This window comes from Tachypleus tridentatus, chromosome 7 (genome assembly GCF_004210375.1).
Source record: "Tachypleus tridentatus isolate NWPU-2018 chromosome 7, ASM421037v1, whole genome shotgun sequence".
Taxonomy (NCBI): domain Eukaryota; kingdom Metazoa; phylum Arthropoda; class Merostomata; order Xiphosura; family Limulidae; genus Tachypleus; species Tachypleus tridentatus.
Window position 1 is genome coordinate 115,793,860 of NC_134831.1, and position 15,075 is coordinate 115,808,934.

Below are 15,075 nucleotides of genomic sequence, written 5' to 3' on the forward strand. Positions count from 1 at the left end.
TGTATTAGCAGGGGGCAATAACCTTTGTGAAGTAATATTCCAAGTAATAACTAGGTAAATTAAATATACATTAAGTAGATTTGGAATCTGTAATTAGGTAGTTTGTTTGTGTTAATGAAAATAAGTTATATTTTGAGCAAAGATTTAAATAAAACGCAAAGTAGTTGAGAAGTAACTGTTTAAATATGCAAGACATGAACGAGTGATCCACAAGTCATCTGACCCGTTAGGATACTTTCGTTTAAGCTCAAAGCTACACAATGAGCTATCTGTGCTGTGCCCACCACGAATATTGAAACCTAGTTTTTAGCGTTATAAGCTTTCAAACTTCCCACCGAGCCACTAGGGGGCACGTGTTCTACATGACGTTTTAAATCAGTGTCTAACTGATCTGTTTAATATGGTTTAGTACAGTATTTTGTGTATTGTCGTTCAATGTAGTAAAACTTACACTTCCTGGGATATTTTAGACAAAAACAAAACTGTATAATTAAGATAGGGGGCGGGTTAAAACTTTGCTGTAAAGACAGATTTATTTTAAGTTATTAATTCCATTCAGGAATAAAACCAAACATAAATTAGTCTAAATACGACGATAAAATTGACACCAGTTTTAAATCAGTCAAGTTAAAAATTCTTATAACTGTGTAGCCTTCAACAACAAGACCACAGGTCAGTAGAGAAGCGGTCATCGACCTCCAACAAAAAATGGACATATACAAAGAGGCGGTCTGATGAAGACATAGTGCACGTGCAGAGCACTCCTGCAATATCAATCGATATCGATTCTTAAACGCCAGACGGTCGCCCAACGAGTCGACTACACAGACCACATACATCCTAAGTAGACGGAGGCAAGTTGCGCAGTGCGAATAGTTTGGCATCTTGCATACGTATCAAGTAAGTGTTTGTTCTTTAAATAGTTTGCTTAGAGGCTGCTTGGGCCTTTTAAGGCTTTCAAACTCTTGACCGGAACATTAAGCAGTCGCGAAATATTAAAGTATATGTTAGTCCAAGTAAGTATACTGTTAAATTTGCATTTGAGTTTCCTGTCTGAAGGTATGAACTTCAACATGTCTTCCACAATACACTTGTTGTTTATTTGATTTAAGAATTTTCGCGCAAAGCTACATTAAAGGGTTACCTGTGCATGTCCTTCCATAATTTTGAACTTACAGACTAAATGAAAGGCTGCTAGTTAACAATACACAACGCCAACTCCCAAGCCACTCTGGGCGGACTGAATAATGGTATTTGACTGTCAGTATTATATCGCACCTGAAGCCAAAAGCGCATAATACATTTTTCTGGCAACAGGCCAAGAAACACAAACAATCAAACTGACAGTACGAGTAACTTACAAAACGGACACGCCTGGTCCAGCGTGTACACATCCAAATTACTTTCGTGACTGTTTTAAAAGGTATTTCATAAGAAAACAAATAACAACAGTAAATCTATTACTGGATAAGTGACACTGTAATAATACGGGTAACAACACTTAACAACAAAAGTGAAATATTGTTGTACACAGCATTCCGTTCCGGAGTTGTCTCAGTAAATCTATTCAACCAAGAGATTATGTGAATATTTGTTCTTATCAGAAGTAGCTGATGGTATAGGACGCATTGAACAAAAAGTAAAACAACCAAACTTCGTAAGTCGAAAGAAAAACTAAAGCTTTGCTGTCTATAATGTCTGATAAAAAATAAAAACAAATAACTTAAGTTGCCATATTTAAAATGCGTAAAACTTTAGGCTCGTTTACCTATATCTTCAATACTTTTCTTATGTTCTTGTGCTGATTACTCCAGTGGCACATGACTTATTGGGAGCCTTCTGGTGTACTTATTTGTAATGCTGAAAGAATAACTCTGAGTGCGAGGTTATAGTGGATTATTTCACTTACAGCAGTCAAGCTCATGCAACATTTTGGTTGTTTCCAAAATAAAAAACAAAGGAATATCTTTCGCATCCTTCGATTTGGTTCCCAATATGTTTCCTATAATGTTTTTGAGAGCCATAGATTTGGACAAAGCAGTGGGTTTTCATGAAACCAAAGTCAGCGGAATCAGAGGGGTGTAGGGCCAATTTGCGCGCGGGCTTTTGTGAAATCTTGAATGTGGCCTCGTGTGCGTGTGTAAGACCATCATTGTGTTGCACACTGTTGCTACGTCACGATCACTGAAAGTAGAAAATCGTTTAGTTTTCAGTGTGGTTTCCCTTCATTTGATATTAACGTATGCGAATTTTAATTAATAAGCGAAGTTTCGTTATATTCTGCTTAAATCTTTATCTTTCATTAGTTTGCCTCAAGAAATAATATAAATTACCGAGATCTAACGTTAACAATTAAAGCACTACTTCTCAGACAGCGTTAGATCATTTTGAATTAAAACATTCGCTTTAAAAAAACAGTTTTTTTCAGGAATAACTATCACCCACGTGATAAATAAAAAATCACAGCAAACTCGAGTTTATACCTTATACCAGTGACGTCTTCTTTTGTTTTTAACTTACTGGAATATTTAGAGATAAAATGATTTCACCTTCCACATTCTCGCTCACTTAGATATCTCTAAGACAGAAAATCTAACGAGTTTCGTTTCAAAGAGCTTTCTTTATCGAAAGGTATCGGTTTTTACCACATTAACGTGACAGTCTCGAGGTTTGTTTCCTGAATTTGTATAAAGCCACGTAAGGTCTATCTGTGCATAGCCGTTGTTAATTAAGTGATAAACTAAATCTAATCAACAGTATCCTTCCACAACTATTAAGCGACTATATCCGATCAGATTGTAGGATTTGACTGTCTCTTATATAACACACCCACAGCCTCAAAGTGTGGATTGCGTTTCTATGACAAGGAGTCGCGAACCATACATTTCCCAACTTCACAGTACGACCACTCTAAGAACTATACTATGTCCAATCTTAAGTTAAAATAAATTTGGCCTATCAAATGATATAATTCTTTTTGAACCAGTTCCAGGACATCACATGAGAATCATGCACTTAAAAGTACGATCAAAGTTGTATGTTAATTTGATAATCTGTATAAGGTGAAACGTAATGACTACAAATTATATTAACATATTCATTAAACATTCATTTGTTATTTGAAATGCTGCATCCTTCATCTAAGGCAGTGGTTCCCAACCATTTTTATGCCCCGCACCCCTAAAAAATTTTAATATGTTCTCGCACTCCTCACAGTAATTATTTATTTAAGAATAAAGGTGAAGGTGGCCAAAACAAATGTTATCTCGCACCCCTGGAACGGTATCTCGCACCCCTGGTTGGGAACCACTGATCTAAGGTATTCTTAACAATGGCCAACAGGTCGTTTAAAAAAAAAACAACACAATCACGTATTTTTCTTTGTTTGTTGTAAATTAGTACATTTCATATTCGCCCGGCATGGCCAAGCGTGTTAAGACACTCGACTCGTAATCCGAGGGGCGCGGGTACGAATCCCGGTCGCAACAAACATGCTCGTCCTCCCAGCGGTATTATAAAGCTACGGTCAATCCAACTATTCGTTGGTAAACGAGTAGCCCAAGAGTTGGAGGTGGGTGGTGATGACTAGCTGCGTTCCCTCTAGTCTTACACTGCTAAATTAGGAACGACTAGCGCAAATAGCCCTCGAGTAGCTTTGCGCGAAATTCAAAACAAATAAACAAACAAAACCTTTCATATTTTTCATCTAAGTCTTTTAAAAATTACAGAGCAGGACGTGGCCCAATGGTTAGCGTGCTCGAACTTCGAAGCCAAGGATTTGTAGTATTCTACCAGTTGCCACAAAAATCCGTTCAGCACTTCGATGCTATGGGTGCGTTATTAGAGTGACAGTCAAATCTCACTATTCGGTCAGATAAGAATAACCGAAAAGAAGTTGTTGGATATTTTGACTGTCTGTCTCCTATCTAATCTACAGTTTCAAAATCTGAGAAGGTTATACGTAGCTAGCCCTGATGTAACTTTGCACGAAATTACAAAATTCAAAAAACAAAATGAAAACATTACGATAAACAGATATCCACTGACACTATCTAATAATCAATATTTATTTTATTTGTTTTGCTTAGGGGAAAAAAAAACGCACAAGAAAAAGTAGTAGTATTATATCGGGAAAAATATGAGCAAACATTTTTAGATTCGTGTTTCTTTAATATTTTAGTGTTACGTAACCGAAAGACACGCACTGTGAAGTACCAGCACTCTGCACAGAGGTAAGATCTGGGCATGCGCCACATAATAAGAGGAGGTGCGTATCGCTGTTTTGTCAAAAGCTGAATCATGGAGGAATCGTACGTGTAGTGAATGTGGTTAATTTTTAGGCAAAGGTGGCGCTGACATAATTCCAGAGCCATCCACAACACGAGTATATACGTCACCATAAAAATGCTCTTTTCTCAGTGAGAAAACAGCCCGGAAGCTGAAGAGGTTATAACTAGGTTATACTGGAATAATATTTCATTGGATCTTGATTTGATTATTTGATATTAAACCTGAGCTTGAAACAGTTACTCGTTTGAACTTTAGTAACGTTATACGAGGTGAGTGGGTATTCCTATTATCACGTATTTATACGATTTCCCCTCTCGGTTGGATTTCTGCATAAAATAATGTGAAGTGAATGTGTAGGACAGTGTAGTTGATAGACGGTTTTCACTGTTAATGTTAACAGTAAATACTAACATAAATCACCTTTGTGGCATCTGTGTTTCATTTGAAGACATTTGTCGTAACAAGTGTAAAATTTCAGGTTTGCTTGTAAATCGCTCCAGAATAGTATTTTAATTTTAACATTTCAAACCAAACTTGTAGGTTTTATCCAAGTTTAGTATTAATATATGAACTATGTAAAGTGGCTTGGCATAGCTAATGTGGTTAAGACATTCTACTCATAATCTGAGGGTCGTGGCTGGAATCCTCGTCACACCGAACATGCTCGCCCTTTCAGCCGTGGGAACTTTATAATGTAATGGTCAATCCTACTATTTCGTTGGTAAAAAGATGTATCTTTACGCGAAATTCAAAAACAAACTGCGAAAATTTTTTTTTTTTTTAAATGGCAAAAAAAAACCAGTGTTTAATACAAATTCAATGATTGTAATACTTCCACGTGTTTTTACAGGCATTCACCTCGTGCCAGCCTATGTAACTCGATATTACGATATTTCTATGGGTTCGTGATGGGGGTTTTCTTGACCAATAAGAACGCGGTGTTTGATATTATACTGTTTAATTCTGGAAGTATAAAATGTATTTTTAACTTCACAGTACATTGAGATAATTATTATTCATAATCAATATCGTGTTATTACTCTATACACAAACGAGTAACCATAAACATTATTTATAATTTTGTTTTAAATGTTGTATAGTATTTACCTCTACATTTATATATCGCAAGGTTCTATTTATTTAACTATAAATATATGAATGACATGCAGAAAATATGTATTTATTTGTTTTGTAATTGTTTTCTTTACGCCCATCTTTCGTGAAAAGTAGCTATTTTAAATTGAAATTTATTTAATTAGTATATCCTCATTTACTAAACGTTGTGATGTAAAAAGTATCCGTTTTCATTTATAGATTTGGAATGTAATTAATTAATTAATTCGTCATATCTGTTACCTGTTAGTTCGTTTTAACAATAAGTATGTTGAAGATCGTATTACCAGAAAGAAAAATGTTTATTTCCGTTATAGTTTTTAGACATTTCAGTAACCCTAGAATTACCGGTAAGGGGTTCAGTCGTATCAGGTTTTTAAACAGAATTTCAACCGGTAAGGGGTTTAGTCGTATCAGGTTTTTAAACAGAATTTCAACTGTTTGTGTTTCGAATTACTTCTGCCCATAATACTGGTCGTTGCGAAGAACATAAGAAATACCGTTGATAACGTAGTTAATACCACTATTACAGAGACACCACAAATTACTGATTGGCTTTATAGTGATTTCTTTTTTTTTGCTGTTTTTAAAACTAAATAGATGAATACAAAATGATTTAATATGAGGACCCTCATTGTATTGAACTGTGTATAATCTAGTTGATAATTTGTGGGTTTTATAGTCTCAAATAAATGTATGTACTTGCTCAATATTTCTAAATAACTAGCCTTATTAAAGGGAACTCCACAGTTATAAAAATATAGTTTGTAATATAGTATTATGATAATTAAGTGCTTACTACTACTACTACTAATAATAATAAAAAAACTAACCAAGAATCAGTAAGGTAAAAAGTTGTATTTTGGGAAGTTACTATCGTGTGGCAGGGATGGGTTTACAACAACAGTTGGGTGGGTGCTGTTAACCAGTTAAACCAACCGAAATTTCCTGACTTCTCTGAGCCTCTTGAGGTATTATTGGATTTATGGCCGAGAATATCGAAGCTTTGAGGGTACCCAAATGATAATGCGTTGTGATTTTTATAAATAGATTCGTAAAAATGGTATAGTTTGTTTGCTGTATTAATGGCGGGGCTGGTTTTTAGTTTCACTAGGGGTGCATAGCTTACTTTGATGAGATTATATCCTTGTACTTCAATTCCGTCTTTCCTTACTTTATTAAAGTGTTCTCCACACAACCAATGATCACTCATAGAACGGTTCACGCAGATCCGTTATAAACTTATTGTTTGAGTTCTGTGACGTATTCATTCATGTGTTACCAGATTGGTTGGCTTTAAACACCTGCTTTTCTTGTCTGCTAGAATGTTTTTATTCAGACGCGTGTTGTTTTTGCTCACTTTTAAATGCTTGGCTTTCTTTAAATTTAAGCTCGAAGAGACAGCGTTAATTAAAAGTATTTAATATCAAGACCTGACATGTTGTGGCTGTTCTGATTTTGCAGAGGTGTCTTTATATGTGTGTAAAAACACAGTTTTAATATATGCTGTATAATACTGCTTTTCTGCCTTAGTTTGATATTTGAAGTCGTTGTATCTTAAATATAATCAGATTTTATCTGCCACAATCTTTTTTGTCCTGTGGGCACTAAGCTTGAGGGTTTATAAAATAAAAGTTTGGCAAGCACAGGACAATTAACCCATTGAACAGCTTTATACCTAACGAAAAACAAAATATTTAAATGTTTGCTGGTCCAGGATGGCCAGGTAGTTAGGCGCTCGACTTATAATCTAAGGTTCATGGGTTCGAATCCCTGTCACAACAAACATTCTTGCACTTTTAGCCGTGGGGGCGTTATAATATTACGGCAAATCCTACTATTCGTTGATAAGAGTTGCTCAAGAGTTGGCGGTAGACTGTGGTGAGTAATTGCGTTTTTCAAGTCTTATAAATTAGGGACGTCTAATGCAGGTAGCCCTCGTGTAGCTTTGCACGAAATCCACAAAACAAACAAACAATATTTGCTATCATTTATTGTTCTAAACACTCTATTCTTATCTGCCAAAACATTTTTTTTGTAAACGTTTCCTTTTCTTATTTGCCAGAATGTATTTTTTCTTGTCCTTTTCTCGTATGTAATAACATATTTTTTTCTTTTATATGACACTTGGTTTTCTCACCTACCAGGATGTAATTTTTTTTTCTTGTCTAGCAGAACGTATAATTATTTACGTTTGTTTTACATGTTTGTCTGGTTATATCTTTTCGTTGTTCCTTTTTTCTCCAATCATATTGTTTTCCCTAAAGACCTAACGTTCCTTTCTGTTGTTCTTTTTTATATTGTTTCATCCACACAGCGAAGTTCCTGATCCAGAGATGGCCAGCTCAGAGAGGAAGGTACCCATCCGTAAGACAGATTCCCACATCATCGACCAAGAATTCAGTTCCATCCGGGAGCGTTTTGAGGCCGAGATGAAACGGATGGAGGAAGAGATGAGCAGGTTCCGGTCCCAATTGATGGACCGTGAGCGAAATTCCGTATCCTCCAGTCAAAGTCATCGAACCAGCACCATGCATTCGTCAAAATCAACCAATGAGGGCACCACGCATAAGTCTGAGTTTAAATCCTGGCTGGACTCGCCTCTTATTCACGAGGGTGAAGATGGTAAAGAGCTGAAGTTACGGTTCGACGTAAGTCAGTACGCCCCTGAGGAAATCGTGGTGAAGACTGTGGACAATCGCTTACAGGTAGGCTTACCATTTCTTGCCCAGTCAGCGACTGTTTCAGTCGAGATAGCACATTCGAGCAGTTGCTATGTTACGTACGTACCGTGAAAACTATGACTCTGTCACATCTCGTCCAATATCCCCATATTTTAAAATCCCAGACCGTAAAGCCATGCAACTAACGAAGCTGACTTGACACAATTACTGACAAGCGAGTTTCCTGAAAAGGTCAGTAGCTGGGTCCTGGAATGATTACAAAATACGTGTCAGAACCTGTCTTTACTGACTTAATCAAGCCAGAATGACCTTTTGCACCATACCGTGTAGGAAAGATGGGTTAATTCAATTATACAATACTGCTTCTTACACCTAAATTACTTGATAAAATTAGAGCGAACCTCGACAAGGAATACCCATTAACAACAAACAAGATAACGTAATGTTCGTTTATATATACTAACAGAGTTGGTTTTGTTTTCCTTAGTGTTTGTAATCAATTCCATAGTAAACACTGTTGACACCAGCAGTATTATCTCGTTAGGTTGTTCATATATGTCGCATGTAAACTAAAACCAAAATCTTGCCTGAAACCTTACCCAAGTACCTAACCATCTATTAAATACACCAGTGATGTTAGTGTACCAGGCAATGATGCAAAGGGCTATGACGTAATGCTTTCATTCCCAGTTCGTAAATAAACGTTTACGTAAGTTGATTTCGAACGAGGATTTTGATTTCCACACGAACGTCGGTTAAAGGTTAAAGTATCGAAAAGAAACCGCCAGAATAACTTTATTCTCAGCCAGATACGTTAAGTAGTAAAATAAATGTTTAAAGTCTTTGGTGATTCGTAATTCCTCTTTAAATAACATATTTATCTGATAAACAAACAGGATTATCACCAGGTATTGTGAATGACGTCTCTGTCTGATAAACAAACAGGAGTATCGCCAGGTATTGTGAATGACGTCTCTGTCTGATAAACAAACAGGAGTATCGCCAGGTATTGTGAATGACGTCTCTGTCTGATAAACAAACAGGAGTATCGCCAGGCATTGTGAACGACGTCTCTGTCTGATAAACAAACAGGAGTATCGCCAGGCATTGTGAACAACGTCTCTGTCTGATAAACAAACAGGAGTATCGCCAGGCATTGTGAACAACGTCTCTGTCTGATAAACAAACAGGAGTATCGCCAGGCATTGTGAACAACGTCTCTGTCTGATAAACAAACAGGAGTATCGCCAGGCATTGTGAACAACGTCTCTGTCTGATAAACAAACAGGAGTATCGCCAGGCATTGTGAACAACGTCTCTGTCTGATAAACAAACAGGAGTATCGCCAGGCATTGTGAACAACGTCTCTGTCTGATAAACAAACAGGAGTATCGCCAGGCATTGTGAACAACGTCTCTGTCTGATAAACAAACAGGAGTATCGCCAGGCATTGTGAACAACGTCTCTGTCTGATAAACAAACAGGAGTATCGCCAGGCATTGTGAACAACGTCTCTGTCTGATAAACAAACAGGAGTATCGCCAGGCATTGTGAACAACGTCTCTGTCTGATAAACAAACAGGAGTATCGCCAGGCATTGTGAACAACGTCTCTGTCTGATAAACAAACAGGAGTATCGCCAGGCATTGTGAACAACGTCTCTGTCTGATAAACAAACAGGAGTATCGCCAGGCATTGTGAACAACGTCTCTGTCTGATAAACAAACAGGAGTATCGCCAGGCATTGTGAACAACGTCTCTGTCTGATAAACAAACAGGAGTATCGCCAGGCATTGTGAACAACGTCTCTGTCTGATAAACAAACAGGAGTATCGCCAGGCATTGTGAACAACGTCTCTGTCTGATAAACAAACAGGAGTATCGCCAGGCATTGTGAACAACGTCTCTGTCTGATAAACAAACAGGAGTATCGCCAGGCATTGTGAACAACGTCTCTGTCTGATAAACAAACAGGAGTATCACCAGGTATTGTTTTTAGAGAGCTTGAACATGATTCACTGACGATGTATAAAGTATACAATGTTCCGAGACATTCTGACGTTTTTCTTTTTGTACGAGATGTAAAAATTGTTTGGAAAAAACAATGTTTTAATATTATACTCTCATATAAAATAAAAACTCGTGAAGCTGGTGAGGTTCAAATACAGTTTCGGTCGCTTTAGCGTTGTCATGGAAACTAGTAGTCAATACCTATTACTATCAGAAAGTAATGACGTCATGGCCAGCCGTCACGGTCAGGGAAAAGACGTAATGGAGGAAAGAGTTCTTGCACGTCGAGTAAAAATAGATCCCAACCGGTTTCAAGAAACCTCGCTTGTTCTAACAGACGATTTGGTTAACTGTGTGATGAGTCTTATTCTGTGGCCGGATGGTATTCAGTACCTGTATATCAAAGTTTAGTTGGTAGGGTACTGGTATGTTGTCCAGATGGAACCTAGTACGTGTATGTACCACAGTTTAGCTGGCAGGGTACTATTATTCTAGCCAAATAATTATATCACAGTTCAGTCAGCAGGTATCAGTGTGCTGCTAAGTTGACCCGTATAACTGGCAGGGTAGTTAGATAATACTAAATTACTAAGAGCTAGAATCGTTCTGTGTTGTGTTTTTATCATTTTTATGTAATTTCTACTTTGCTTTTCCATATACAAGATGGTGCTAATAGAAAGTTCAGTCTGTCTAAAGAGTGAGTATCTATTATGCAACAGTAAACAAGAACCAATCTAATGAAAGTTTTAGTCTGTACCTTGACATAAAGTGGGTTATTCACGTTAACAAACAGTGCCAAAAAAACAAGGATCAGGTACTAGTCTTCAAGATGCTGGTCCGACATGATCATGTGGTTAAGGCACTTGACTCGTAATCTGAGGGTCGAGGGTTTGAATCCTCGTCCCACCAAACATGCTCGCTCTTTCGGCCATGGAGACGTTATAATGTTAGTCAATCCAATTTTTCGTTCTTCAAAAGTTGGCGGTGTGTGATATGTTGACTAGCTGCTTTCCCTCTAGTCTTACACTGTAAAATTAGGGATGGCTAGGCTAGAGTAGATAACCCTTGTGTAGTTATGCTCGAAATTCAAAATTTCTCGTTTACAGATTTTTCCCCCTAAACAGTATCTAACATAGGTTTATACTAAAAGACGTTACAAGCAAAGTAATGTAATAATATGCTAACCACTCTTTGTGTGATAACATCCAGTACTTCTGAGGCCATTGTCCTAACACTAGGGTTCATTAGGTCGGCTGGGATATAACGGACATGGTATGATCGAGACACTGTTTATATCATCATGTTGCTCTGGAGCAAAATGTAAACACTTGGACATGAATCAGTCTTTTTCAGAAATGCGTCAGGCGGAAACTCGGGGTTTTATGATTTTGTACCCTCTGAAACGTTTTACAATTAATATTTGATTTGATCATGTTTTGATGGGGGTTGAGAGTAGAGATGTGATGTAAATAAGCAGTGAAATGTGCATATGAAGATAAACAGTTTAATAACGACTATCTTGGAAAAAAATTAGATGAAAATAACAATTTAAGATGGGCAAATCATAAAACGTAAGGAACTTTGTGGGGTAGAAATGAGTGTTAGACCTTCTACACTGGAGTAAAGAACCTCCGCCCTGTTCCTCTTTTGAAAAATGTTGAGTCTTCCCCAAGGATCAACTGGTTGACCTTCGTATGACATTGAATTCAACCAGTTTTGTAATACTGGGATTTTGGAAAAGCTGTCAGAACTCGAGAACAAACTGATATAAAGATGATTTCAGCACCCAGACCTTTGTTTTAGTCTGATATAAGGATGATCTCAGCACCCAGAACTTTGTTTGAGGAATTGTTTCTTGTGTTTTTAGGTTGATTACCGCAAAAGTCGTAAACATTACAGGACTGGAGTTTGTCTTTCCTTTTAGTTAATCACACTGTATATTTGTAATAGAAGGACGTATTTATTATACGGGAATTGTGTGTTAAGTCTCCTAATAAGAAACAAATCAAAAACTGAAGATAGAGAAATAAGCAACTCTCAAAGCCATAAACACAAACCTAATAAAATCAGCACGTTCTAAGGGTTCACCTACCTAGTGTAGAGGTAAATGTTGATATGTGGTTCACGCATTAGTTATGAAGCTAAAATCTGAGGTCATGTCCCTCTGATGATGATGACTCTGATTTACTTTAATGACATCGCGAAATTTCAGGAAACGGTTGGACGTATACAATCAAAAACATGTTACAGGTGTGAATGTCTGCCTTTTGCTTTAACAACGGCCTCTACTGCCACTTCAGCACAAATATATCTGACTGTTACAAAAATGATTTGATAAATATTTTAGTGCATACAGCATATAAACTTACCAGCTCTTCTGATTGCTTTCATGACGAACTTATAAACATTTAAAAGTACTTTTGAACACATCAATAAAGTTTACAACCTCAAAATATCTGACGTTCCTAAATGTCCTATCACCTTGGTGTTACCTTTCAAACTAAAGTCAATCTAAGGGTGATCTTCAAACGGAACGTTGGATACGCATGTTTTCCTGTTTAAAGACAAAATCGCTGGTAGTATATAAAGTGTCCTTGTTGCAGGCAGGTCTATATTGGATCAACGGCTCGAATCTTGGTTACCAAAATCAAGGAGCATGCGCATAAGAGCCCCTTCAATAACTAAAATTTACAACCACCTAAGCAAAGACTGTATTTAAAAACCAAACAGTGAAGACTTTAAAATAATATATTCAGCGAAAGATAAATGGATACTAAAGAAAAGAAAGCAGACCTAATTTGTAACCTACAACTTAAACTTGAATAATCAACTAACTTCGTTACTGTTGCTCGAACTATGACCAACTCGTCGTGCCTGAGAATGGAAAAAGTGAAACTTTCATCCAAGAAACAAATGTCAATCACGATAATACTGATTCACTGGTATTATTCTGTTGTTGTTGTTTTGAATTAAGCATAAAGCTACCCAATGGGCTATCTGTGCTCTGCCCACCACGGGTATCGAAAGCCGGTTTTTAGCGTTGTAACTCCGCAGACATAGCGCTGAGCCACTGGGGGCTGCCATTATTTTGATGATTTGATTTGTCAGTAAGAGTTCACTCTGAGCGCTAAAGTTAATCTTTCTCTCTTGGATGTCGTCCGAAAGTAAGAGACAGTTATAGCTGGTTGAAAAACTTTGGATCAAATACCGTAAGAGACAGTAATAGCTGGTTGAAAAACTTTGGATCAAATACCGTAAGAGACAGTAATAGCGTGTTGCAAAGTGTCAGGAAGTTTTGACCTTAGTGTTTCTAAATAGATTTTACATAGATCCACTGACGTCATCAGTGTCAAATACTGTGACCTAGGTTCTGGACGGGAAGTTTTAATTTCAGTGTTTGTAATTAGATTTTACATAGATCCACGACGTCAATTTCTTATTTTCTTCTTGTTAAGCGCGAAGTTGCACAACATATTGTTTTGTTACTACTGCATGGATCAAAAGCTCTAAAACTTACCACTGATCTACCATATTCGATTATTTCTACAGAAAAAATTTTGAAGGCATATAAACGAATAATTTTTCGTCTAAGTGTAAAAAAAATGAACATTTACGAAGAAAGAGAACTTCTCACAGTTGTATTTATCTGTCAGGGAAGATTTAGATCAGTTTGTCCAAAGAGTTAGATTTGTCGTGATTGAAAGGAGTGTCTGATGCCTCAGGCTTAGAATCTACAGTTCTGTACTTGGAAGTGAGTGAACATCAGATTCTCGTGACTTAGGATCGCTGTCTGATATTCCTTGTCTGTTTATGAGCAGCTGAAATGTAAAGGTTTATTACAAGAATGATGTGTGGTTTGTAAGACAGTATACATACTGACGTTCGATGACAATAGAACTTCGCTGTTATTGATTGGAAGCTCGTGCGGCCCTTGTTAAAGGTCAAACCACTATTTTTAGTTACATTTAAGAGTGACAGTTCTATTAACTTCTTTCAATAACATAAGTCTTTTAAAAAACCCATTAAAATAACAGTTAGCTCGTCATTTAACGAACTCGTGAAAATAAGTTAGCTTGTCTTTCACTGAACCGATGAAAACAAACCAGTAGAAATGATGGTTAAAATGTTTTTAACTAACTCGTGACAGTGAACGTTTGCCTGTTTTTTAGCGATTTCATAAATATAATTGGTTAGACTGTTATCGAACCCGTCAAAGTAAATGTTAGTCTATTTTTTTTAGTAAGAGGAACAGTGGTATGTTAGTTTGTTCGTATAAAACTCGTGTGAAAGATGGTTATGAACATCATTGGACGGTATGAGGTTGTTTGGGCCCATAGATTGTTTGTTTGTTTTTGAATTTCGCACAAAGCTACTCGAGAGCTATCTGTGCTAGCGATCCCTAATTTAGCAGTGTAAGACTAGAGGGAAGGCAGCTAGTCATCACTACCCACCGCCAATTCTTGGGCTACTCTTTTACCAACGAATAATGGGATTGACCGTCACTTTATAACGCCCTCACGGCTGGGAGGGCGAGCATGTTTGGCGCGACGGGGATGCGAACCCACGACCCTCAGATTACGAGTCGCACGACTCAACACGTTTAGCCATGCTGGGCCTGGGCCCATAGACTAATAATGTTTGTGGCCTCTGTATCCCATGTAATTTTACATAAAATTATTAATGGGTTCTGGGGCTGAGTCTCCCTCTAGCCTCTACATAATGACGCCACTGGTAAACATTTTTAAGAGTTTAGTAATATTGTGTTTTCATTCCACATTAAATAGAAAATTAAAGGATGTGTTGAAAGTTTCATCAAATTAAATTCTAACTGTGGTTATCATACATGAGTAACTTACATACGGTATGGATAACAAGAGAATACTTGGTTGTTTCTCGCTGGTTTTGGACACCTACCCTGAGGAAAAGAGAGAACTTAAACCCGCACTTAACTTAATACAAGTTAATAGATTCCGCTTTT

At 37.1% G+C, this 15,075-nt stretch overlaps 1 protein-coding gene across 3 annotated transcripts in view; it reads left to right on the plus strand.

The window, feature by feature from the left end:
* The window catches only part of LOC143256446 (alpha-crystallin B chain-like), a 41,572-nt gene that overhangs the window by 14,783 nt on the left and 11,714 nt on the right, over nt 1–15,075 (plus strand). The window contains exons 1-2 of one of the 3 annotated variants that reach the window (XM_076513692.1): nt 706–900; nt 7,721–8,111. In XM_076513692.1, coding sequence (XP_076369807.1) covers nt 7,740–8,111 — 372 coding nt within the window. In that variant the 5' untranslated portion in view covers nt 706–900; nt 7,721–7,739. Of the gene's footprint in view, nt 1–705; nt 901–4,284; nt 4,560–7,720; nt 8,112–15,075 lie in introns of those variants that run through there. The other 2 variants (XM_076513691.1, XM_076513690.1) reach the window with 2 other exon arrangements.